General features: G+C 41.6%; 2 protein-coding genes across 2 annotated transcripts; both read right to left on the bottom strand.

The window, feature by feature from the left end:
• Nucleotides 1-7324: 7324 nt before the first annotated feature.
• LOC133367903 (olfactory receptor 13G1-like) lies at nt 7325-8254 on the bottom strand. Its single transcript, XM_061591990.1, has one exon. The coding sequence runs from the start codon at nt 8252-8254 to the stop codon at nt 7325-7327; it is 930 nt and encodes a 309-aa protein (XP_061447974.1).
• A 16389-nt stretch (nt 8255-24643) lies between these two features.
• LOC133367902 (olfactory receptor 13A1-like) lies at nt 24644-25567 on the bottom strand. The gene has a single exon (XM_061591989.1). It carries the CDS (start codon nt 25565-25567, stop codon nt 24644-24646), a length of 924 nt encoding a protein of 307 aa, XP_061447973.1.
• Between the last annotated feature and the right edge of the window lie 304 nt (nt 25568-25871).

The following is a 25871-nucleotide window of genomic DNA, read 5'->3' as shown; positions in this document are numbered from 1 at the left end:
CAGTAGGGGCTGGTCGCCCAATAGCTGTATTGCAACAGATTGCTTATAGACAGTTTCCGCACCTATGTTTTTCTCTGCAGGTTAGTTTAAGTTTTGTTTATAGTTTAATAAAGTGGCCCTTTTCTTCAGCCCAATTTGCTGTGTCTGTGTATTATTTCAACCCTTGACCGCAAGTCCAGCTCTGCTCACCCAAGCACAGCCTGGCAAGGCAAGGTGTGTTTGCAGCCATGGGATTGAAGCCCTGGTCACCATGTTGGTGGAGGGCATCAGTCGAGTGTCAGTCGGCATGCTGCATGAGGGGGTCAGAGTATCAGAGCTTATTTAAGGCTGTGCTACCCCCCAATCCTCCTCTTGGTCATCAACACCCACCTCACCCTCCCTTTGCTATAGTATGTTCAGGGTTGTTTGGGGGACGAGTAGGAATTTTTATCCTGCCCACACTTGGCAGGCAGGTTTTTTGCCTACTCCACACTGTGGTGATGGGATAGAATCGGGTTAGGAGGCGTTGTGTTTAATAGGTTATTTTGGCTAATTTGGCTAATTCGACAAGGTTAAGGCTAATAACCTGAGTTGGGTTTACATTGTATAGTCACTTATGCAGCAAGGTGTTGGAAGGGCAGTAGGTAAGGACAGCTAGGTGGTCCCCATGGCACCTTTGGAGGTGTTTGGTGGTTTCGGAGGACTGTCTGTCATGGCTTTACAGCCCGAGGGCAGGAAATGGGTTGCTTCTGGGGCCTACTTCCCTCATCCACCCAGAATTGTAGGGCCCCGGGGGGTGGTGACATGGGAAGCCCCCCCCTGCTCACTTACATGTGTGGCAGGGTTAAGGGATAAGTAGAATGCCTTGCCCTTCTCCAATAGGGGCTGGTCGCCCAACAGCTGTATTGCAACAGATTACTTATAGACAGTTCCCACACCTATGTTTTCTCTCTGCAGGTTAGTTTAAGAGCTTTTGTTTACAGTTTAATAAAGAACGCTTTGTTGAACCCAGCTTGCTGTGTCTGTGTATTATTTCAACCCTCGACTGCAATTGATTCCAAACCATATGGAACATATTTTGAGCTTGGAAAAGATGGCCGCGGGTAGAAGGGCGGTGTTTCGTCCCTACCACAAATATCTTCTGAGTTTGAAAGGCTTATACGGTTCTAACTTCCAGAATTAAGTCGGACGATCAATCACTTCCTTTTTATCTTCTTTGCTTGTTCGCTTGGAACGGGTTGCTGTTGTAAATATCGTTGGAGGACTGAGCGGAGGTATTGAATGCTTTTGACTGCTGTGGGAGGTACTATTTTCTTTATTTTGCTCAGAGGCTTTTTACTGTTCACATCAGAATGCAGCCCTCTTATTTTTGGTCATTCTGTCCTTGTAGCTTGCTTCTCTCTTTATATCAACCTATAACCCTAACCCTTTTAACAATAAATGAACTTGGATGATGTCGATGTGACTGGCTGTAAATCGGGGAATTATAAATTTTTAAAGCGGACGGCATGGTTTTTACCAGGAAAACTTATCGAGAACAAGGGATTCTCCTAGATGAAGGGTTAAAGGTGCCACGGGTTAAGCAGCTACAAATTACTCATTTTTTCCCCACTATCCTTCCTGATAAGCAAAAGGAAAAGGGAAAGGAAAAGGCTCCGGATTTACATACCTTTCCTTTGGGCAAAAGCACAGATCCTGAGGCTGACAACAATGGTGCTGAGGAGGGATTGTCCCCGAGATTGGATACCATTGATCCAAGTGTATCTATTTTGGATTGGTCGATAGATACAAAAGGGATTCTCCCATGAGACTTCTCGACTTCGCCCACAGCTACCCTTGCCTCAGAGTTGAATTTAGCGGAGAACCCCTTGCTGGCCTTACCATCAAAATTGTATGACTTTACCACTGAGGGCAAGCATGTTCAGGAAGTTCAGGCTGCTCTGGAGCCCTCGCAGCTATCTTCTCCATTTAACCCTCCAGTGGCATATATGGGAGATGATAAAAATCACTACTCTTCCCAATTACATCAATATAACTTTTTGGTTCCCACACTGGCTGCAATCGTGTCTGAAATTGCCTGTATTAAGAACTTTATAACTGAAACAAACAAACTACTGACTACTCTGGTAAATGAATTTAAGAAAACAGCTCAGATTTCAATGCCTACTTTAGCCATAGTCAAAGCTGACCTGGATTTTACACAAGTTCTGATCGAACGGAATCGTAACCCCGGGTTCTCTCATAAACCTTCTTATCAAGGCACAAGAACAAAGACAATTCGGGGCACCAAAAGGAAGCAAGTGTTAAATATGAAAAAAAAAAAACATCAAGGATCGGAGGGCACGCCAGTTGAGGTCAAGGAAAATGAACTTTTCTAGGTTATTCAGAATTCTCAAATCATTATTACAGTCCAGGGATGCCTATTCCAACAGTACTTCAGCTCAGGGGAAATGTAAGATCCCAACTAAATTGGAGCCAGTGCCTCCTCCCGCTGTACGTCCCTTGGATTCTTTTCGAGCTGCTAGCCTTTATAATGGCAACTCCACCGAGGTACAGGGGAAAGTGGAATGCCCTGGCCAAGTATCAGTAGACCACTTGTCACTTCATGTGGTCAAACCTGGGAAGCTTAGACTTATCTCAGATAAAATAATACTGCTGTTTGTGCAGGGTCTAAATACATCTGACAAGTATCCACTTGGGAAATATCATATTGCTAACACACTTCGCCCATTTCTTTCAGGGAGTCTGCGACCCTCTGATATTGTCAAATTGGAACCCTTTTACAGTATCCCGGTGAATTCTAAGTTCCTTTTGACTCTTCGGAATGTGGAACAAGTGAACCTGATCCGGGCAAACAGACATATATTAGGCAGACATGGAATAGGGGTACAAAGATATTTAGGAATTTAGCCACCCCCCTTCCTCTGTCTTCTCATATATTATATCCACAGAGAAAGGCTAACTGCTGCATCTTGGAGGAACAGAATAGGGCCCCCCGATTACTTGAGAGAGTTTCGGATGCACAACTGGAACCGGCCTTACCTCTGAGCCATTCTGAGATCACCACTGCAGATCGTCTCCTATCCGGATCTGGTGAAGAAACTGCAACATCTTTAAAGCTCTCCTGTAATCTGTGCAACAATGATATGACCATCGATTTGTTTTCGGTGGAGGAGGAATATCTTTTTAACCCTTTCGATGTGCTACCGCTTCTGGAACATCATGACATTATCCGAAGGCTGCACAGACTAGCTTATCACCTTTCGAACAGAATTATCCATTCTCATTCAATCTTGTCTAACCACCGTGACTTGCAACAGGATACAAAGGTACTGGGAGTTCTACAGTCTCCTCAACTGTTTCAAGAGAAACAGATCATCCCCACTCAGGAAATTATAACTGCTGCTCACCAATGCTCCAAGCCGGACTCCTCTTGCATAAAGACTGCCTCTTCATCAGAAATAGCTTGGAGATCTTGCGTCTTGAATACCCATTCTGCACCCTCATGGACAGACGTTAGATTCTAGAGAAGGATGAAATGGGTTCCCCCCCCAAATACACATCGAAGGTGCCCAAACCCTTGCTTAGACCTAGATTTTCCAATGTTAGCAGACCTAATTACATCTGTGAGGTGATTATTCACATGCAGGGGAATGAACATATGGATCTTACACGGGAAGATGAAAATGTTCCATCACCCCTCTGAACTCTCCCCCCTATTCAGTGTCTATTTATGAATATTGTTTCATGGAATGTCACGGGTTGGGTTTCTAAGTTTGCTGATTCCTCCTTTTATGACTTTTGCCAGCAATTACAAATTCTTTGCATCCAGGAAACTTGGGTAATTTCGTCTTCTTTCCCCTCGCTGCCTGGCTATATTACCTTTAGCCTACCAGCAGCAAAGCCTGGGCACAGAGGCAGGCCTCGAGCTGGCCTGGCAACGCTAATTAAGGTGGACTACAATCCCGCTATTCTTCAGCTGAAGTTGGTTCCTTCCAATAATATATTAATTTTGCAAATTACCTGGCCCTCTGGTTGTAAAATCTTTTTAATTAATGTTTACTGTCCCCCTGCTATTTCTAAATATGCACATATACACATATTGGTCCAAATGGAAAGAGTGTTATAGATTACATGATACTCTCTCACCCATGTAATGCCTTTTGTGAATCTTTCACAGTCCTGGCTAGAACTGAGAGTGATCACATGCCCATCTGAGCATGTTTCACCCTTCCGATGGACTATGATCCAATTCCTGCTGCACCATCAGAGACATTATCTCCGCAGGGCATTAGAGGGATTCAGTGGAATGGCACTATTCAAACGGATATAAATTTACTGCTATCCTCCCCTCGACTACAGGTGTTGAGAGACCAATTTTTGGCTGCAGACAATTCTTTGGATCATTATGGCTTAATAATATCAGAGTTAAAACCATTGTTGAGTATATGTTATGTCCCCAGGCCAAAAAAATCTGGCTGGTATGATAACCAATGTCTTAGAACAAAACAATCTCTCACAAGACCAATAAGGAAGCTCAGGAGAGTAGACTCCTTAGCAAATTTTATTTTTTATATTTCTGCTCGAAGAGAATATAAAAATCGTCTACGAAGGAAAAATGAATGGTAAATGTAAAAATGTAAATGTAAATTTAATTTTTAGGTCGCCTATCTGTCCAAATGGTATGTCAGCAGCAATGGCTGGACCTTGGTCTGGCCTCTCAAGAGAAGAACGCAGATAGATTTTGGACTCTAGTGACTAAAGGGATTAGGGGGAATTATTTCTCCCTCAACCAAATTATCTCCTCTCAATGGTGCTCCTATTTTACTGCCCTCTATGACCACCCCCTTTGTTTGCCCCAGGTCTGTCCCTCTCCTCTTGTTGAATCTTTTACCCTCTCTCACTGTCCGGAGCGGGATCCCATTACTCCCCAAGAAATTTTCACCCTGATTTCGTCTTTACCCGTAAAGAAAGCTCCAGGAGAGGATATGCTCCCTGCAGAGCTATTTAGAGCAAACCCTCATTGGTGGGGCCCAGTTCTCGCCAAAATGTTTACCTCCATAAACCATCGAGGTGAAGTTCCTCCTGGATAGGGAGTCAGCATAATTGTACCAAGCCATAAAAAGGGTTCTAAGGCTGACCCAAAAAACTTTTGACCAATCAGCCTATCGGATATAGTGGCCAAACTGTACGCCAAGTATCTGCTGTGCAGACTTGAAGACTGGGCTGCCGAAAATGCAATTATTGCTGAGGAACAGGTGGATTTTACAAAAGGGAAGTCAGCAACAGATCATTGCTTTATTCTATCCCACTTAATTCAAAAATATGATGGATGGGGAAAAAAGGAATTATTTGTCGCCTTCGTGGATTTTACGTCTGCATTCGATCTTATTGGCAGAGATTGATTATGGTTCAAACTCTCCTTGACTAACATAGATAGAAGACTTCTCAGCTTATTACGTATATTACATACGAATACCTCACTTAGGGTTAGAGTTGGTGCTAGTGGCTTTCTATCTGACTCAGTTCTAACGACTAAAGGGGTGAGACAAGGTTGCCTTTTGGCACCCTTTCTTTTTAATTTCTATGTTAACTATATTGTGCAAGACTTGAGTGGCCTAAATTTCTTTTCTGTTTCCATCCTGGGCACTAAACTCTCAGTTTTACTTTATGCTGATGATCTGGCCTTGGTCTCTGTTACCTTGGTTGGAATGAGGAGGCTACTGAGAACTCTGGGAGAATTTTGTGATAAAGAACATCTCTTAATTAATTATTCAAAAACCAATGTAGTGGTATTTGGAAAGAAAAGGAAATTGCACAGCTGGAAATTGAACAACCAGGTCATCGCCCAACGTCATCATACTAGATACTTAGGTGTTAACTTTATGGCCAACCAAACTTGGAAATCCCATCTGGAGGCAGTGAAATTAAAAGCGTTCCCCTCGGTCCACTCCCTTCTTCTTTTTTTTAGATTTAACGGGGGTAGTTTAGTTTCCCTGTCGATTGAGGTTTTCCAGGGAAAGGTGATTCCACAGCTCCTTTATGGAGCCCAAATCTGGGGGCATGAGAATTGTGCAGCCCTTGAGACAATACAGAATTCTTTTTTGCATTCCATCCTTGCTCCCCCAAGAGGCACGCCTGCCCCTTTCCTAAGGATGGAAACTGGGCTCCAGTCAATAGAATCCCTTGTGCATGTGGCCCTTGCCAGATACTGGCTGAAACTCTCGACCACAAATGATGCTTTCTGGAGCAGCTACAGAGCCCCTCCCCTAACATCTGGTCTATGCACTCTAAAATAGTGCTGTCCTTATATGGGATTAACATGGAAATTCTGCCCTCCTGTGTCACCCCTCGAGTAAGATTTCTCTATAAGGACAGAATCCTGTTCTACTCGAGAAGGAAGGATGTGTTTGCCTCTACACAGTCAGCCTTTTCCCTGTGGTATCCCTTAGTTAAAACAACTTTTGGTCCTGAACAATATATCCTCTATCTGATCTCCTCCGCTCTAAGAAAGGCCTTTACGGCCTTACATTTTAAAACTATGCCCTCCGCTTTTTTGGAGAGGAGATATGCAAAACGCCCTGTTCATCAAAGATTCTGTATTTGTGAATCTCTTGAAGTGGAGGATATTGTGCACTACTTATTACGATGTGCCCTGTATACTGCTCCTAGAAGGAAATTCCTTGCTGCCATTTTATATTCTCTGAGAAGCAGACCACCCTTGGAGCAAATTTGTGTTCTTCTGGCTGCTTCCGATCCATGGGTAACCCTCCAAGTGGTGAAATTTGCCTTGGCGGCAGGGAAACTGAGAGATGGACATTTAGTAACTGTGGGTGCACGCCCAGGGCCCATCTCCGACTAGTCTATTTTAATTCTAAGCCTTTTTCTGTGTGAGCTCTTAGGAGTTTTTTTATAGTGTATTGGGCTCTATTTGCCTTTTGATATTTGATTGGTTGTACTATATTGTGATGGCCATTGGCTACAAACAATAAAAAGTATTATTATTATTATTACTATTTGTATAAATTGGCATTTGCTGATTTATATGCATAGATGCAAATTTAGGACTCTGAGTAGATTTCTAACCGAATTTACATTACAAAGCCATGAGGGTGTTTCCTAACTAATGAAAGCCCAGCAAGCTGTTATTAACTGTGAGGTACCCTTGGTAAACACCAAAGGATATAAAATAAATATTTGACTGTACAATATGGAACTACGGAACTTTATTTTATTGCACATGAACAATCCAACAGTTTACTTCTGCCAACTATTCTTCTTCTCTGTTTCTGCCCCTAACAACAACTACAGCAGTCACAGTTTTGCTATAGAAGTTCTTTGCAGATCAGACTTGAGGTCTCCGGAGCAGCCTGCCTCTTCCAGTAATTGTCCTGAGTGCCTCTTTTACTTCTTTGTTTCTCAGAGAATATATGAGTGGATTAACAACTGGTGTTACCACTGAATAAAGGAGAGAAACAAATTTGTCTTTGTCTAGAGAGTTGTCTGAGCTGGGCCTTATACCTGCATATGTGTAAATGACTGAAGAGAAGAAAAAACTGACTACAATGAGATGGGAGGAACATGTGGAGAAAGCTTTCTTCTTTCCTTCAGTGGAACGGATTCTGAAGATAGCTCTCAGGATAAAGCAGTAAGATGTTAGTGTCAACCCACAGGTACAAATCCCATAAAACACATCTGACACAAAAGTCATCATCTCACTCAGACTGGTGTCAGAGCATGAGAGTTTTAAAAGTGGGGGAAGATCACAGTAGAAATGATTGATGATGTTAGAATTGCAGAAGGACATCTGCAGCACAAGTCCAGTATGAACAGAAGAATTGACCATTGCAGCAACCCATATTCCAATGGCTATGCCAACACACACTTCCTTCCTCATAATGACTGTGTACTGCAAAGGATGGCAGATAGCAGCATAGCGGTCAAAAGCCATAAATGAGAGGAGAAAAAGTTCTGTTCCCAAAGCCCATACAAATAGATACAACTGTGTAATGCAGCCATGGAAAGAGATGGTGTTTCTGTGGATCCAAAGAGTCTGGAGCAATTTTGGAGTTGTAACTGAGATAGAAAACACATTCACTAGGGACAAATTGATGAGCAGGAAGTACATAGGAGTGTGGAGTTTCCTGGAAGTGCATATGGTAAAGATGAGGAGGAGGTTACTAGCCAAAGCAGTAGCGTAGATGAATGCAAATACCCCAAAGAGAAGTGTCTGTAATTCTGCAGAGCTAGTGAGACCGGCCAGTGTAAACTCCATAGTAGCAGACTGGTTCTTTATTTTAATATCTCTGATGCCAATGTCCTAAACAGATAAATTGTATTGTAAGTTGAATTATCATATTTCATATATAATTCATATCTTTCTCTTTCACTCACTCTCTTGCCATCTCAACCTTTATCTCTTCCTGTGCTAAATGGTGGAAATTGGTATCTGACTTCCCCAGTCATTTACAAGATTATGGGAAACCAGTCTGCAATCTCAGAAAATGTTGACACTGAGATACATTTCCATAAACAGTTAGTTAGAAATAAGTCCTTTTGACATCAAATGCCCAAGACAGTCAAGCCAATCCCCCCGCCAAGGAAAGACACAGGGGTTCCAATTTCAGCAGGGACCCAGGACCTGTCAAAAGAGAACCATGATCAATCTTTTCTTACAATTGCCAGTCCTTGATGAGGATGAGTACCAGAAATCTTTTCAAGGAATGATCTAATGTTTAACCTGGTTTACATGATTTGTTGGTAAATGTGAGCATTTGTTGAGACATACTGCTATTTGTTTTCCACTTTGGACAGTCACTGCTTCGATAGTGCTTCTCTATGAGCTGGTTAATTCACTATATCCTACTGGAAATGTAAAGTTATGTGTGCGATACACTGTACAACAAACTAACAAAACAAGCTTTGTACAGGCAACTGTATCAATCTACTAAAGAAAAGCTGATCAGGTGAAGCATCCTCTGAATGTTTATATGGAAATAAATCCTTAAAGGACTAATTAATTATGTATAATCATTTGTTTCCAGTAGCTTGTTATGGAGAAAGCTCCACTGAACATAGTGGGACTTGTTTAGAAGAAAACTTACCAAGGATTGCATTGTTTGAGGTGATATTTTACATCATTTGCCTGTAAACAGGCTCATTTTGCCATAGGGGTTGAAAACAAACCATAGTTAAATTTATATAATATAATAGTAATTTAAACAAAAGAGGTGAAATAGAATGGAGCTATGTTGCTACATCATCTGTTTATTATAAAGCGATGCGAGTGGCTGTATACTATAACCAGCGTGGAGTTTTCACATTCCACAATGTTAAATTAAAAATTGACTGTGTAGATCATGAAAAACTATGGAACGCTTTAAAAAAAATGGGGGTGCCACAGCATCTGATTGTCCTGATGCGCAACCTATACTCTGGACAACAGGCTACTTAAAGACAGAATATGGAGAAACTGCCTGGTTCCCAATCAGAAAGGGTGTGAGACAGGAGTGTATTTTATCACCCTATTTGTTTAATCTATACGCAGAACATATCATATGGAAAGCAGGATTGGAGCAAGATGAAGGTGTGAAAATTGGAGAGAGAAATATCAGTAATTTAAGATATGTAGACGATTCCATACTACTAGCAGAAACCAGTAATAATTTGAAACGAATGCTGATGAAAGTTCAAGAGGAAAGCACAAATGCAGGACTACAGCTGACCGTCAAAACCACTAAAGTAATGACAAAAGAAGATTTCTGTAACTATACCGTCGACAATGAGGACATTGAACTTGTCAAGGATTATCAATACCTCGGCACAGTCATTAACAAAAATGGAGACAATAGTCAAGAAATCAGAAGAAGGCTAGGACTGGGGAGGGCAGCTATGAGAGAACTAGAAAAGGTCCTCAATGCAAAGATGTATCACTGAACACTAGAGTCAGGATCATACAGACCATGGTATTCCCTATCTCTATGTATGGCTGTGAAAGGTAGACAGTGAAAAAAGTGGATAAGAGAAAAATCAACTCCTTTGAAATGTGGTGTTGGCAGAGAGCTTTGCGCATACCATGGACTGCAAAAAGACAAATAATTGGGTGTTAGAACAAATTAAACCAGAACTATCACTAGAAGCTAAAATGATGAAACTGAGGTTATCATACTTTGGACACATCATGAGAAGACATGATTCACTAGAAAAGACAATAATGCTGGGAGAAACAGAAGGGAGTAGAAAAAGAGGAAGGCCAAACAAGAGATGGATTGATTCCATAACGGAAGCCACAGGCCGGAACTTATAAGATCTAAACAGGGTGGTTCATGACAGATGCTCTTGGAGGTCACTGATTCACAGGGTCGCCGTAAGTCGTAATCGACTTGAAAGCACATAACAACAAATTGAAAATACCCCATATGCCATTCTAATGCTTCCCATAAGCTCATTTACAAACCAAACATTACAAAACTTATAGTCGTGAACTCAGAAACACTTGCTTAACAACCCTCTACATTTTCATGGCGATACACAAAACATTCAGAGAGAATCAAGAGTTCAAAGTGTAAAAGGAGAGAGAGAAAATTCAGACCCCTTTAAAGTTTAAAAAATGCATGGCTCATTTTTAATTAATTTCAGAAATTTTATATTGAACTGAATGATTATGGGCATGCTCAGTAAGAACCAATTGTCAGTGTGCTAAAAGCCAGAATCACAGCTTTTGGGACTTTTTTTCTTCCAGAGTTTTCATAATTTGTTGAAATTTATTAAAAATTAGCCATGTTCACAGAGTACCTGTAATCCTATTACTGACCTTGCCCATACTCTGGTCTTCATCTTCTGCAGTTTAAAAGTTAAAAAAAATGCCTAGCTGATTTTAGTTAATTTAAGAAATTTAACATTGAAGTCTTCTATAGTGTTGGGCATGCTCAGTAAGAATTCTCAGTGTTCTAAAAGCCAGACTCACAGCTGTTTGGCTTGCCTTATTGGGGGCCCATGCCAGACCTTTATTTCACTTCAGACAGTCATGGCTTCTCCCACAGAATCCTGGGAAATGTAGTTTGTGAAGAGTGCTGAGAGGAGACTCCTATTCCCCTGACAGAGCTGCAGTGGCCAGAGTGGTTTAACTGTCAGCTGCTGTGACTGATGCTCTGTGTGGGAAACTACATTAGGAATGGTCAGCAGATAACATGCAGGCCATTGGAGGCCCCAAACTCAATCTTATACATATCTATCACATTGCTGAAGACCTCTTCCAAATGTTAATGAAAATATCGTAACAACATTGCCCACCATGTTAAAAAGAGGGGGATAAACAAAACATAACTATGATAAAAAACAGATAACACATAATTTTCCAATCAGTGGTATATTGGTCCCAGGTCATGGGGGTTCTCCATCCTGTTAGTTTTTTGAGAGATGGGACGTGGGGAGTCCCTGTCCTTCAGCTTGCAAAGGAAGTGTCTGGTGGAGAATGCCACTGCTGTTCGCCACACTCGCTGGGCTGCAGGAGTTACTGGCAGGCAGGAAGCCCCTAAGGCGGGAGAAGACAAGTAGTAAGGAGAGAAGCTTTTGCTTGCACACCTAAGGAGTAGGAAGAGGCACCACTGTTATTGATGCTGCCTAGCATGGCATGAGTGAGCACTCGCCCCATTTGCTTCATGGTGTCACTCAGTCAATCAAGATGTGCCCTGCCAAGCAGCAACACCAACAATGCCGGTGCCTCTTCCTTCTCCTGAGGTTCAAAATGCAAGTGAAAGTATCCCTCCTTCCGACCCCTTCCTTGCCCCCTCAGAGGCCTGTAGCCCACCCACAACTCCTCCCTCCAGACCAGCGAGAGTGGCAAGAGCAGCTGCAGCTGGCAGAAGGGGGTATGCAGGGAAGGGGTATGCAGGGAAGGGGTCACGGTGATAGATGTGCATTTGTCAGCATGCAGATCTACTCCGAAGTAAGTCCCCGTGAGTTCAATAGGACTTGCTCTCAAGTAAGAGAATATACAATTGTAGCTGCACGTATTCTTCTTAACCTATTTAAAAATGCCTAGAGTTGAAAGTTTTTTATATATAAAATAGTTTTTTATTTTAAATGCAATTCTATCTATAACAGTGTGTGTCTTATGTGCAAAATAGAAATGGAATGCCTTCAAGTCAATCCCGACTTATGGCAACCCTATGAATAGGGTTTTAATGGTAAACGGTATTCAGAGGTAGTTTCACCATTGTCTCCCTCTGAGGCTGAGAGGCAGTGACTGGCCCAAGGTCACAGAGTAAGCTTCATGGCTGCGTGGGGATTTGAACCCTGGCCATAGTCCACCTTTAAATCAATTTATTTAGGACTGAGGACAATTTTTGCAGCCTGAAATACTATGCACACTCTTCTGGAAATAAGCCCCAGGGAACATAGTAGGACTTACTTCTGAATAATCATGCATGGGATTGCATTGTTAGGATAAGTGATCAAGGATTTGGAGCCTACACACATTGACTATTTGTACAATGCAGTTTAAAAACAAAACAAAATTTCTGTATTATTTGAAATGAATTAAAAGTAACCAGAACACAGAAAAAGCTGACTAATATTGAGCTAGAAACAATTCTGTTTTTTGTCTGTAACCTTTCTTAATGGATTTGAAATAACTCTTCATAAATTTGTAGGAATATTTGGGGGAGGCTTTGATGTTTCAATAGTACACATGGGTTCACAAAAGTTACTTCTTTTTGTGTAATGAATTATGAAGATATTTCACAGTGTGGATTAGTGTTAAATAAGCACATAAACGTAGGCAGAGGAATTTGATTTTGGGCCACATGTTCCTAATTTTCATGCAATCTTTTGTGATGCTTGTTTTTTTCCTACTGGAAAGCTCATTACACTTTACACTCGGGGGATGGCTTTGACACGGCAATAGTAACCTCTTTAAGTAACTTAGATAAAAAAATGCAAAGCATGTCCCAATAGCTGTACTGGTACTTGCAAATATATCCTTCCCTATTCACAGGCTTAAAGTTAAAAGCTAAAGGTGGAAGTAAAGAAGTGGTGGTTCTGATGTCTGACATTGGAGACCCCCATCTCCACTGAAGTAAAGATGGATTTGAATATTTTGATGTGTTTTCCTATGCAGCATATTTGTAATGAAATCCCCCAAACATTCTTCTTATGGTGGTTTTATGTTTATATCTTAGTGCATTCAGTATGGAATAAACATGTATTATTATTAAGGTTGGGGAAGGCTGCCCTAGAGGGTTTCTTGTAACAGGCAACATTTATCAGTATCTTCTCCCAGCTTTTTAGAGAGGTGAAGTCCACTAATGCAGGAAAAAAGGTAAAGGTGTCCCCGCACTTATAGTGCGAGTTGTTTCCAACTCTTAGGTGACATCTTGCAACTTTTACTAGGCAGACCGTATATATGTGGTGGGATTGCCAGTTCCTTCCCCGGCCTTTCTTTACCCCTCAGTATATGCCGGGTACTCATTTTACCAACCACGGATGGATGGAAGGCTGAGTGGACCTCGACCCCTTTTACCGGAGATTCGACTTCCTCCTTCCGTTGGAATCGAACTCCGGCCATGAGCAGAGCTTCGGCTGAATTACCGCCGCTTACCACTCTGCGCCACGGAGGATCCTAATGCAGGAAAAGTTGTAAATAAAAAGAGGAATTTAGGAAGAACAATGAAAAGACATAGACAAGATTTTGCTAACCAAGTTCAATTAAAATAAATAAATGCTAGGGATGTATCCAATACTGCACAATAGTCTTCTGCCCCTCAATCCCCCTGCCCACTCCCTGGAGAAGATTTGGGGGGCATGTGAGGGTGGAGGAAAGAAAACAGAAGTCTGTCATGCAAGCAAAACTCCACTCACTTAGGATTGGATAAGGACATAAGAACCTGCAGTGTTGGATCAGACCAATGGCCCATCTAGTCTAGCACTCTGTTTTCACAGAGTGGTCAGTCAGATGCCTATAGAAAGCCCATAAGCAGGATGTGACCACTCTTCCCTCCTCCAGTTTCCCGTGGTATTCAGAAGCATATTGCCTCTAACAGTGCAGGTGGTACATACTCATCAGGGTTAGTAGCTATTGATAATATCATCCAAGAATTTGTCGGATTCTGTTTTAAAGCGTCTTTAAGGTGCTCCAAGACTCTATGCTGTTTCTGGTCCTGTTTTGCAAGTAGAACACATTTGTATTTAGTTCCCCTGTTCTATTGTTCTAGCGCAGAGTGTAAAACAAATGAAAGATGCCTTTTACATACAGAAAGGCAGCTTTGAATCCAGCCCTTTGTTTATACATTTGGACTTTACCATGTGCTTCCTCTTCACCAGTTCCCCAGGTCAATCTGGAAACTATGTTTTAAACCTCTCAAGGTCTTCATTACGTTTGTTGGTAGAAGAAGAGGCTGCCAAACAACTGGATATGCTGTGTGGACACAAAGAAAGTGGAAATGGGCATGGCTATCAGTGGCCGTGGGCATGACTATCCTGGAAGGACCATGCACTTCTGAATTTGCCACTACACTACTCTCTTCAACAAAAATATTGACGTATATTACTTGCAATGGTCATAAAGACAAACAATAGCTTTAAACAAGGAAAATGAAAAAAATCTAACAAAAAAGTAAGAACAATAAGGATAAAGATAATACAAATAATTAAATATTAAATGAGGTTTCATTTATACAGTCTTAGTGAGCTTCATATATTGGCTGGGGAAATTGTACAGGTGAAAATAGGGTCATAAAACAAATGGTGCTGAAATCTTGAAACTGCCTCTCGTATGCTAGTGATTTATAAGAAGATGCCACTGTTCAATAAACTTGTTGGATGCTGCTTACCTCTTGTTATTTCTTCTATAAGAGGTAATTCTAGGGATTTTTTAACGTTTCTTCCCAAAATCTATTGTAGCACTGAAATAAATCTAGCAATTTTGATTTCCAATTAGCATGTGTGACAAGCCTATAAAAAGTTCCAATGTCAATTTGTATTTAAATTTTTTGGAGACAGAGTTTGGAACTTCATCTTTTCACTACCACCACCCAAATTTAAAATAAAGTGGAAATCAGATGCCGTATTTAGACTGATTTTAGTTCATTAACAGAATGCTAAATGCCATGTCTTCCAGGTGTAAGAATCTTGCGGGAGCTGGGTCAGATAAGATGAAATTAAAAATTTACCTTCATTCCTCTCTGCTGCTGCTTATTTTTCTTGGCTGTTTTCTTTCTTCGTATAGCCTTAAATTATTTTCTGTTTCAGCATCTGGAAACCTCCAAAGCCAATTGACTATCATTAATCTGAACAATGCTGACAATTAGTTCCTATTCTGTTGTAGATATATTTACTTTCTTAATAAAGCCATGGCCTTTTTGGAATCTTTCTTTTAATGAAATAATGGGACTATTGGGAGAAAGACCTTTGAGGCATCCTCAGGAAGATGACAAGAATTCATCTTACTGCTTATTTTAGGATTGGGTGCATTTTCAAATACTCAACTTACATTTCCATTTTCAGAGAACTATCTGGTTTAGGCACATGCTTAACTTCCCTGTTGAAGTCTAAGAAACATAAAAGTGCTTAACAGTGGCTGGATCATTATACTAATATTTATGCTGTCCAACACATTCACACGGACACACACCTCTTCTTCTTCTTCTTCTTCTTCTTCATTATTATTATTATTATTATTATTATTATTATTATTAGTAGTAGTAGTAGTATACACTTCACAAGCAAGCCCCAGGGCAGGGTTACAACAATTTAAAATTCAGTATTTAAAACAGGTCAAACAAATTACAGTCATAGGAATAGTGTTGGTCCAAAAAACATATCTCAGGTGTCAAAGGCCAAGGTAAAGAGATGGGTCTTTGCCAAACCTGTAAAGTGAAGGTGCCAGATGCATCTCTGTGGGGAAGGAATTTCACAACCTAGTGGCTGACATAGAGAATGTCTTCTCCTGGGCCACCCCCCAAACTTCTGAGGGTGGAGGGACTAGAAAGAGAGTTGCCTTTTCTGACTTTAACACCAAAGAGGGTCTGTAGGGAAGGAGGCAGCTCTCAGATATTTGGGGCCTAATGCCAACTAGGCTTCTGAGTGGTTTACCAAATATAGGAAACCAATTATAAATAAGCAATCAGGGTAAAAACAACGATAGGGAAACATCTTCAGCTTGAAGGCTGAGATGCCTCATAGACAAAGTTCCAAGGGCCATATTCCAGAGGAGGGCAACGAGGACGTTCAGGGGACTAGAAACAAAGCCTTATGAGAAGAGACTGAAAGGACTGGGCATGTTTAGCTTTGAGAAGAGAAGACTGAGGGGAGATATGATAGCACTCTTCAAGTACTTGTAAGGTTGACACACAGAGAAGGGCCAGAATCTCTTCTGGATCATCGGAGAGTGAATGACACAAAACAATGGGCTCAAGTAACAGGAGACCAGATTTCATCTGAGCATCAGGAAAAACTTCCTAACTGTTAGAGTGGTACAAAAAATGGAACCGATTGTTTTCAGTTTCCCCTCATCGCAGTCCTAGATTTGCATGATGGGGATGGGGAAAGAGAACAAAAGGGAAGGCAGGTTACACAATTTATTTATTTATTTATTTATTATTTCGATTTATATACCGCCCTTAGCGAAATAGCTCTCAGGGCGGTGAACAAACAAAATAAAATACAATATATCATAATAAAAATACAAAAACATATACAAACAAACAACGAAAAGCACAGCAAAAACAAAATAAATACTACAAAAATTAAAATACAGATTAAAAGATTTAAAAAGTTAAGAAGATTAAAATGCCTGGGACAATAAAAAGGTCTTTACCTGGCGCCGAAAAGATGGAAGTGTAGGCGCCAGGCGTACCTCTTCGGGGAGGCTGTTCCACAACTCAGGGGCCACCACAGAAAAGGCCCTAGATCTCGTAACCACCCTCCGGGCTTCCCGATGGGTTGGTACCTGGAGAAGGGCCTTAGATTCTGAACGAAGTGAATGGGTAGGTTCATAGCAAGAGAGGCGTTCCACAAGGTATTGAGGTCCCACGCCGTGTAAGGCTTTATAGGTCAAAACCAGCACCTTGAATCTCGCCCGGAAGCAAATAGGAAGCCAGTGCAGACGCGCCAGGACAGGTGTTATATGCGAAGACCGACTGGTCCTCGTCAATAATCTGGCAGCTGCGTTCTGCACCAGCTGAAGCTTCCGAACTGTCTTCAAGGGCAGCCCTACGTAGAGCACGTTACAGTAATCCAATCTTGAAGTTACCAGAGCGTGGACAATGGAGGCGAGGTCGTCCCTGTCCAGATAGGGGCGTAGTTGGGCTACCAGACGAAGATGGTAAAACGCATTCCGTGCCACCGAGGCCACTTGGGCCTCGAGAGACAAGGAAGAGTCGAGAAGAACCCCCAAACTACGTACCTGTTCTTTCAGGGGGAGTGTAACCCCATCCAGTGTTTTGGGCATGGGAGTGAGAAGGGAAAGACGCATTTAAGGTTTTTTTAAAAAAATAAAAGTTTTAACAAGGGAAAATAGCAAAAATGCGCACAATGCAGATGTTAACACAACAGAGCCTTTCTCAACTCCCTTGCTGCTGTACTCAAACAACTGCTCACTCTTCTCAATCTTCTGCCATTGTTAAAAGTGCCATTATTTCCCCGTGTTTCTCAATTGCTGCTTCTCTCAAACTTTTGTCATTGGATAAAACTGCCATTTTTTCTCAGTGTTGCTCAATGCCTGCTATTATTTTTCTCTCAGTGGTTCTCAATCTCTGCTTCACTCACACCTCTGCTGTTGGTTAAAACAACCTTTTCTCTCTCACTGTTTCTCTATCCCTGCTCCAACTTTTCTTTCTGTGTCCCACAATCCCTGTTTCACTTTTCAAAGTCATCCTGGGACATGCATTTCTTTTAAGACAACAATGGACAACTTTGTGATACAGATGCATGATGGGATTGGTGGTTTCAAGGCTAAAGTTCTGCATCAGGAATACCATATAAAAATACAGTTGGGGAAGATGTGTAGGAGAGGCTGGTTTACGAGAATTACTGGGACAATGCTCTCCCAAGGAGAAAGTGAAGCATTAAAAGGAATGAATGCCCCCCCAAAAAACACAAAAACAAAAGTAATCTCAAAGCCACACACTCTTTGCTGTCCTATGGATATTTTAAACTTCTATAAACTTTCAGAGGCTTAGGAAGGCATTTCTCTTAATCTCCTGTTCTCTGGGCAATCAGTCTTTGCACCACTCAACTAATCAAAATCCAAAAGTATAGCTATGGCAAAGAGGTCCTTCCTATGTGTCTCTAAGCATAAAAAGCCATGTATCATGGGGGGACTGACTCTCTTCCACCCCTGTCAGGAAGGATACAAATCCATATTCTGTTGTGAGGGATATACAGCAACCTCAGGAAAGAACCTGGTAGACTTCTTTGCAGGACAGTTCGAGCATATTCAGAGCTCTTTCTTTAAAGGCCACATCCCAAAGCACATTATTTGCAGCTAGCCAGAAGAAGAGTGTGGTTGCCCATTCAAACAGCTTTTAAAAAAAAAAAACGTTTAAGAGAAAGCAATGGTGGACAGAATGTGTATGTTTCTGTAACATCTATTTGCATTTATTTATGTGAATGGGAGAAGAGGATTGGGGGGAATGGTCGATAGCTTCTCTCTGTGTTGCAACTTTTACTAATTCTATGCTATTGGAACTGTAGGATTTGTGTGTTCCAGGTTTGGGAGGACTATGGAGAGTTTAATTCCTGTTCTTTGCTGTGAGTTTGGTCAGCTGGCTACTGTGAAAACAGGATACTGGACTAGAAGGGCCTTTGGCCTGATTCAATGTGGCTTGCAAAGCATAACCTCTAACATGTGGCTCAAAATTATCATCACAATTTGTGTACATGACACGTTTCCATAGTTAAACCATGCATCAAAAAATTACATAATTCACCTTAACCATTACAAAAATAAAACAAAATGCAATTAGCCATAAAATAAACTAATGATAACATCTTAATAAATATATAATAAAATTAAGCAAACCCGCATAGACTTTATTATCAAAATACAGTACATAGAACAAGCATACATAGATATATGGGGAAACAGAACCAAGGTCTAAGTAGAGAAATCCTCGGTGAGATATGGAAGTTTCTAAACCAAAAAGGGTCTAATTCTTCGGTCACAACATCATTTAAAGGAAACTCCATAAAGATGGCAGTTCAATGGCACTAGAGTGAAGAAGAGGAAATTGGAGGGTGTGCTCTACAAGATGCCACTGTGTCCCGCCTGACCCAGAGCTTCTGCTGGCATGGAGGAGAGCATATATGCAAAATTAAAGCAGAGAAAAACATACAGGAAAAAATAGTAACTGGGGTGCGCACCCCAAAATCTGCTCTGGGCCAGGACAAATCATATACCCCAGGAAAGGGGAGGGTATCCTCTACGAGATGCCACTGCGTCCTGCCTAGCCCAGAGCTTCTGCTGGGCGCAGGGCATGGAGGAGGGCATCTATGCAGACAGAAAGGGTAGAAAATCTTCTTACTCTTACTCATTTCTCACACTTCTTTCTGAAGTGAATGGTCAAATCTGTAAAGAAGTTTGGAGCAGCCACATTAAAAGATAAGGGCAGGGCATTCCAGGCAGGGGGCTGCCAACCCTGCTTGGATTTGGATGTCTTTGCAGAGGATCCCTAGTCAAGCTTTACCAACAGCACAATCGAAACTATATCTACTCAGAAGTAAGACCTGTTGAGTTCTATGGGGGCTCAGTCCCTTAATACGTGTGTTTAGAATTGCACCCTTCAGGGGTATCCATCTTTACTCCCGAATGCTCCCATCTAACATCTCCACAACACTAGGCTCCTTTCTTCCTACAGTGGCCTTCTGGTGACTGGCCTGGCCTGAAGGCACTTAAATCCTTCTTGCCGAAAGCAAGTAGGCTAGATAAAATGTTTCCTACCCAGGCTCCATCTTTTTAGCTAAGATGTCTAGCTTAATTTCCAGTCAGAGTTTTTGTTTAATAGTACGCTCCAAGCAACTGTGATTGATGCTTAATGTATCATGCTTTATGACATCACTTGGGCCCGCCCCATGACATCACTGGGGCCCACCCCATAACATCACTTGGGCCCACCTCTAAAATCTCACATTTTGGGATGCTTCTGACCTGGCAACCCTAGTCAGGAGAGAGACAGGGCAACTGTGACTGTGTTGATTCTTCTTGATCTCTCAGCAGCTTTCGATAATATCGACCATGGTATCCTTCTGAGAAGACTGGCTGAGTTGGGAGTTGGAGGGACTGCATGGCTGTGGTTCTGCTCCTTCTTGGCAAGTTGGTTCCAGAAGGTGGTGTTTGGGGAACATTGCTCAGCACCCTGTACTCTCCAGTATGGGGTTCCGCAGGGGTCGATTCTGTCCCCCATGCTGTTCAACATCTACATGAAACCATTAGGTGTGGTCATCCAGAGTTTTGGACTGTGTTGCCATCAGTATGCTGATGACACACAGCTCTATTTCTCCTTTTCATCTTCTTCAGATGAGGCTGTCAGTGTGCTGAACTGGTGCCTGGCTGCGATAATGGACTGGTCTAATAAACTGAGGCTCAATCCAGACAAGACTGAGATGCTGTTAGTGGGTGGTTCTTCTGACCAGATGGTGGATGTCCAACATGTCCTGGATGGGGTTGCACTCTCCCTGAAGGAGCAGGTTCGTAGCTTGGGTTCTCCTAGAACCATCTCTGTCACTTGAGGATCAGGTAGCCTCGGTGGCATGGAGTGCTTTCTACCAACTTCGGTTGGTGGCCCAGCTATGCCCCTATCTGAACAGTGATGGCCTGGCTTCATGCTCTGGTAAGCTCCAAGTTAGATTACTTCAATATGCTCTACATGGGGTTGCCTTTGAAGACGGTTCGGAAACTGCAGGTTGTACAAAATGCAGCAGCCAGATTGGTAACAAGGACCAGATGGTTCAAACATATAAAACCGATTCTGGTCCAATTACATTGGCTGCCTGTCTGTTTCTGACCTCGATTCAAGGTGCTGGTTTTAACCTATAAAGCCTTACATGGCTTGGGACCACAATACCTGATGGAAAGCCTCTCCCGACACGAACCCACCCGTACGCTACACTCAACATCCAAAGCCCTCCTCTGGGTGTCTACTCCGAGGGAAGCTCATAGGCCGGCAACAAGGGAGAGGGCCTTCTCAGTGGTGGTCCGCAAACTATGGAATGATCTCCCTGATGAGGTGTGCCTGGCGCCCACACTGTTACCTTTTTGGCGCCAGATCAAGACTTTCCTCTTCTCCCAGGCATTTTAGCATGTGTTTTTAAATTGTTTTTCATTTTTTTAAATTGTGTTTTTAAATTGTTTTTTGTGTTTTAAAATTTGTATATTTGTTTTTAATGTTTTTAATTGCTGTAAACCGCCCAGAGAGCTTTGGCTATTGGGCGGTATATAAATGTAATTAATAGATGATAATAATAATAGTAATAGTAATAGTAGTAGTAGTAATAATAATAATAATAATAAATGTAATCACACGCATGTTGATGGAAGTTAAAGTAATCTTGTTTATTCCTTGTGTTAATAAATAAATAGCTTTGGTTTAACAACATGCCTGATCCTTGGCTGGGATATTACAGACGAGAAGGGTGGGCAGAGCAATACCAAAGCTGAGAACAGTATCAATGGTGGCAGCGGTGAAGGGATAGTGTAACAGCAGCAGGTATCCAAAATAAAACCAGGGCTGTAATCTTTAAGGCAGAAAGATACGGGAGGGTTGTGGCCTGTAAGTGCACCCAGACACTACGTTGAAATCTGTAAGGAGGAGACTAAGGCACAGTCTCAGGGTAGTATTGTGTTACAGAGTGTCAGGAGGTGATGCCTGGTAGCGGGATCGTGAAAGACCTGTGCTGGGCGTAGAGTGAGAAATCCGTTATGAGACCAGACCCAGAGTAGGGGGTCTCACAGTAGCACCTTCAAATTTATTTAATAAACATCAGGGAGAACCTAAAGATCAAGATGCTGTACTTGTAGGGTATTCAGTCTGAGGATAACGATGAAATGAAACACTTAGCTTCATTACTGTATGTTGTTGACCTTCCAAGACTTCTCCCCACCCCTTATTTTTGCTTAGATTATTTTTCTGATTTACCATTTGGCTACAGCAGAGCACTAAAGTCAATTGCTTGCCATCAGTCTAATGGGGTGTGTATGTGTGAATACAAAATCATTCCTCTTCTAGCCACACTCTCTTTCTGAACAATGCCAGTTATCAGCTTTGAAAGTTTTCTTTATATAATATGGCTGTGCCACTGGGAAAGAGATGTTTCAGATATAATTAAGAAGCCATATATATGCCTCCTTAATTATATCTGAAACATCTCTTTCCCAGTGGCACAGCCATATTATATAAAGAAACATATAAACTTGTGTGTATTCACAGCTTAGCACTGATATGTGTTCTCCACTCTCCACTCAGTGAAGTAGAAAAAAATGCAACATCTGTGCCATTTGAATTAGTTTGCTATGCTATCTTCTTTACAAAGATAGAACCAGAGCAAAAAAGGATGTTATGAGACATTCCTACAAAGGAAATACAAACTGTATAAATACATGCAGCCCTGGGCTCCTACTGGGAGAAAGGGAGGGATATAAATCAAATAAATAATAATAAATAATAGCCATAAGATCAAAAGAGCAAAGGTGGCGATTTAAGAGCTAACAATCAATGAATATAAGAAATGTCACTACATTCAAAACAATTGCTACGTGTTCAGTGTTGGATTTGTTGGACACCCCTGCCCAAGGAAATTACTCAGAAAGGAAGTGGGGAAAACCCTGAGGCAAATATAAGTGAACACTGTTGAGTACTCATTATTGAGCCTACCCAGTGGCAGTGAGGGTGGCAAAGAAGGTATACTTTGCTGCCTCCATTACATCCTCTTTATGCCATCCAGCAGAGCTTTTCCGGGCTCTAAGAGGTCTCACACCGGGCCACAGGAAGTGGTGGAACCAATAGCGCTCACTGTGACTTGTTGCTGGTGTCTGCCAGGACATTATCTCTACAGTTGCAGTGGATGAGTCTCAAGAAGTCTCCAGAACACTGTCTTGCTGTGTTGTATGAGTTTCAGTTAGGAAGGTTCAAGGATGTGGACAAGGGGCTTGGTTCGGTCCGGGCAACCACTTGCGTACTTGCCCCTCATAGATGATAAAAGATAGCAGAGAGGGGACAGTGAGCTGGTCCCAGGAGGTTATTAATGCCTTCTTGCCAGAGGAGGTTGCCTTGCCTATTTAAAGGAGTTGGTGATTGGACCACTGAACATTCATACATTTAACTTTCAGATACAAGGCATAATTAATCCTCTCACTGAAGTCAAAAAGTGCTTAACATTGTCTGGATAATGGGTTGATAGGTTTTCAAAGCAAATTAACTAGCAACAAATGTCAAGGCAGGGCACTGGGAAGCACCCCAAAGCAAAATACTATGCTCTCAAAAGAAAGTTATTTAAATTGTGAGATGATGCAACCATAATCAACAATACTACAAAGTTACCACCCTCAGATCCTTTGGCAGGAATATTTATCTGGAAGGAAATAAATAAATAAATGCATTTTAATATAGGAATAATCATAATGAATTTGTGAATTGTTAAACCAATAACCGTATCCTGTGCTATGGGAAAGCCAAAGCATTTATTTTTATTTTTAGTGATTGTCAACTCCTTCCAGCAGTTTTCAGTATTGTGGTGAATGCCTTCCTCAGTTGTTTTTGCAATTGTAGCATGATATTGTACGTGTAAAATGAAGGCCTACAGCTTACATATTTGTTTACATATTTGCAAATTGTTTCACTGGCTATGATAGAATGCTTCTTTGAAGCCTAAGTTCAGCAGAGGAATGGGACACTGTGGAAGCCAAACAAGGCCTCTGTAGGTGCATGTTTGCCCACCCTGTAGGTTCAACATTGGAGACCCCTGACATGTGTCAAGGTTGCATTTTACATGGAGTACAAGAAAAGAGAATATGGAAGTTAACAGGAGCAGTTATCAGAGTCTGGCATTTGGGCGCACTACATATTTTTGTGACCATAACAACAGGGTAAACAAAGAGGTCATGATTGGTCACATCCCAGGGTAATGACAGCTTATAAATTCAACAGTCTCCACTTGGTTCCCTTTCATCCACTCACTCGGGCTTCTGCACCATCTATAAGATATCTTTCCAATGTGATGAGAGGTCAGGGTGGAAGACAGGAAGGAAAGTGTAAATATTGTGGCTTTATGCCTCAGACCTTTTATAGGCCCCAGGATGGACAAAGAACACAATAAACCTAGTCAGTAGCCTTAGATATAGGATACATTCAGGAAACACCTCTCTGTGGCAACCACAACATTATTTATGAAGAATTCCTGTGTCTATTAAATCCACTTCAGAATACCAGATAGTAATGAAGAGGAAGTTTTTAGGATCAACTTGGATGTATATTCAATTAAAAACTATTATGCATACAGATTTAAGAAAGCCTGAATGTTATATTCCACAACTGATTCCAAATCATATGGTGCATATTTTATAACACATGAATAATCCAACAGTTTACTTCTGCCATTTCTCTCCTGTTCTGTTCCTGCCCCTAGCAACAACAGCAGCACCTGCAGTTTTGCTATAGAAGGTGTTTGCAGATCAGAGTTGAGATCTCCGGAGCAGCCTGCCTCTCCCAGTAATTGCCTTGAGGGCCTCTTTTACTTCTCTGTTTCTCAGAGAATATATGAGTGGATTAACAACTGGGGGTACCACTGAATAAAGGAGAGAAACAAACTTGTCCTTGTCTACAGAGTAGTCTGAGTTGGGGCTGATATATGCGTAGATGACTGAAGAGAAGTAAAAACTGACTACAATGAGATGGGAAGAACATGTGGAGAAAGCTTTCTTCTTCCCTTCAGTGGAACGGATTCTGAAGATAGCTCTCAGGATAAAGCAGTAAGATGTTAGTGTCAACCCACAGGTACAAATCGCATAAACCACATTTGCCACAGTAATCAACATTCCATTCAGGCTGGTGTCGGAGCATGAGAGCTTTAAAAGTGGGGGAAGATCACAGTAGAAATGATTGATGATGTTAGAACTGCAGAAGGATAGCTTCAGCATAAGTCCAGCATGAACAGCAGAATCGATCATCCCAGAAACCCAAACTCCACTGGCTATGAGAAAACACACTTCCTTCCTCATGATGACTGTGTACTGCAAAGGATGGCAGATTGCAGCATAACGGTCAAAAGCCATAAAAGAGAGGAGAAAAAGCTCTGTTCCCAAACACCATATGAATAGAAACACCTGTGTAATGCAGCCATAAAAAGAGATGGTTTTTCCATGGGTCCAAAGAGTCTGGAGCAATTTTGGAATTGTAACTGAGATGGAAAACACATTCACTAATGACAAATTGATGAGCAAGAAGTACATGGGAGTGTGGAGTTTCCTGCAAGTACATATGGTAAAGATGAGGAGAAGGTTACTAGCTAAAGCAGTAGCATAGATGAATGCAAATACCCCAAAGAGAATTGTTTGTAATTCTGGAGAGCTAGTGAAACCGGCCAGTGTAAACTCCATAGTAACAGACTGGTTCTTTATTTCAGTATCTCTTATCCCAGTGTCCTAAACAGATAAATTGTATTGTAAGTTGCATTAATTATCCTAATTCATACACAGTTCATACCTTTCTCTTTCACTCACTCTCTTTCGTTGTCACCCTTTCACTCTTTGTGTGCAAAACGGAGAAAACTGGCATCTGACTACCCGTCATGTGCAAGATTGTGGGAAACCAGTCTGAAATCTCAGTAAATGTTGACCCTGAGATACAATTCCATGCACAGTTAGTTAGAAATGTCCCATTGACATCAGACATGCCCAAGAC

The sequence above is a fragment of the Rhineura floridana genome, chromosome 11 (assembly GCF_030035675.1).
Source record: "Rhineura floridana isolate rRhiFlo1 chromosome 11, rRhiFlo1.hap2, whole genome shotgun sequence".
Classification (NCBI taxonomy): Eukaryota; Metazoa; Chordata; class Lepidosauria; order Squamata; family Rhineuridae; genus Rhineura; species Rhineura floridana.
This window is presented reverse-complemented; position numbering and strand designations above follow the sequence as displayed.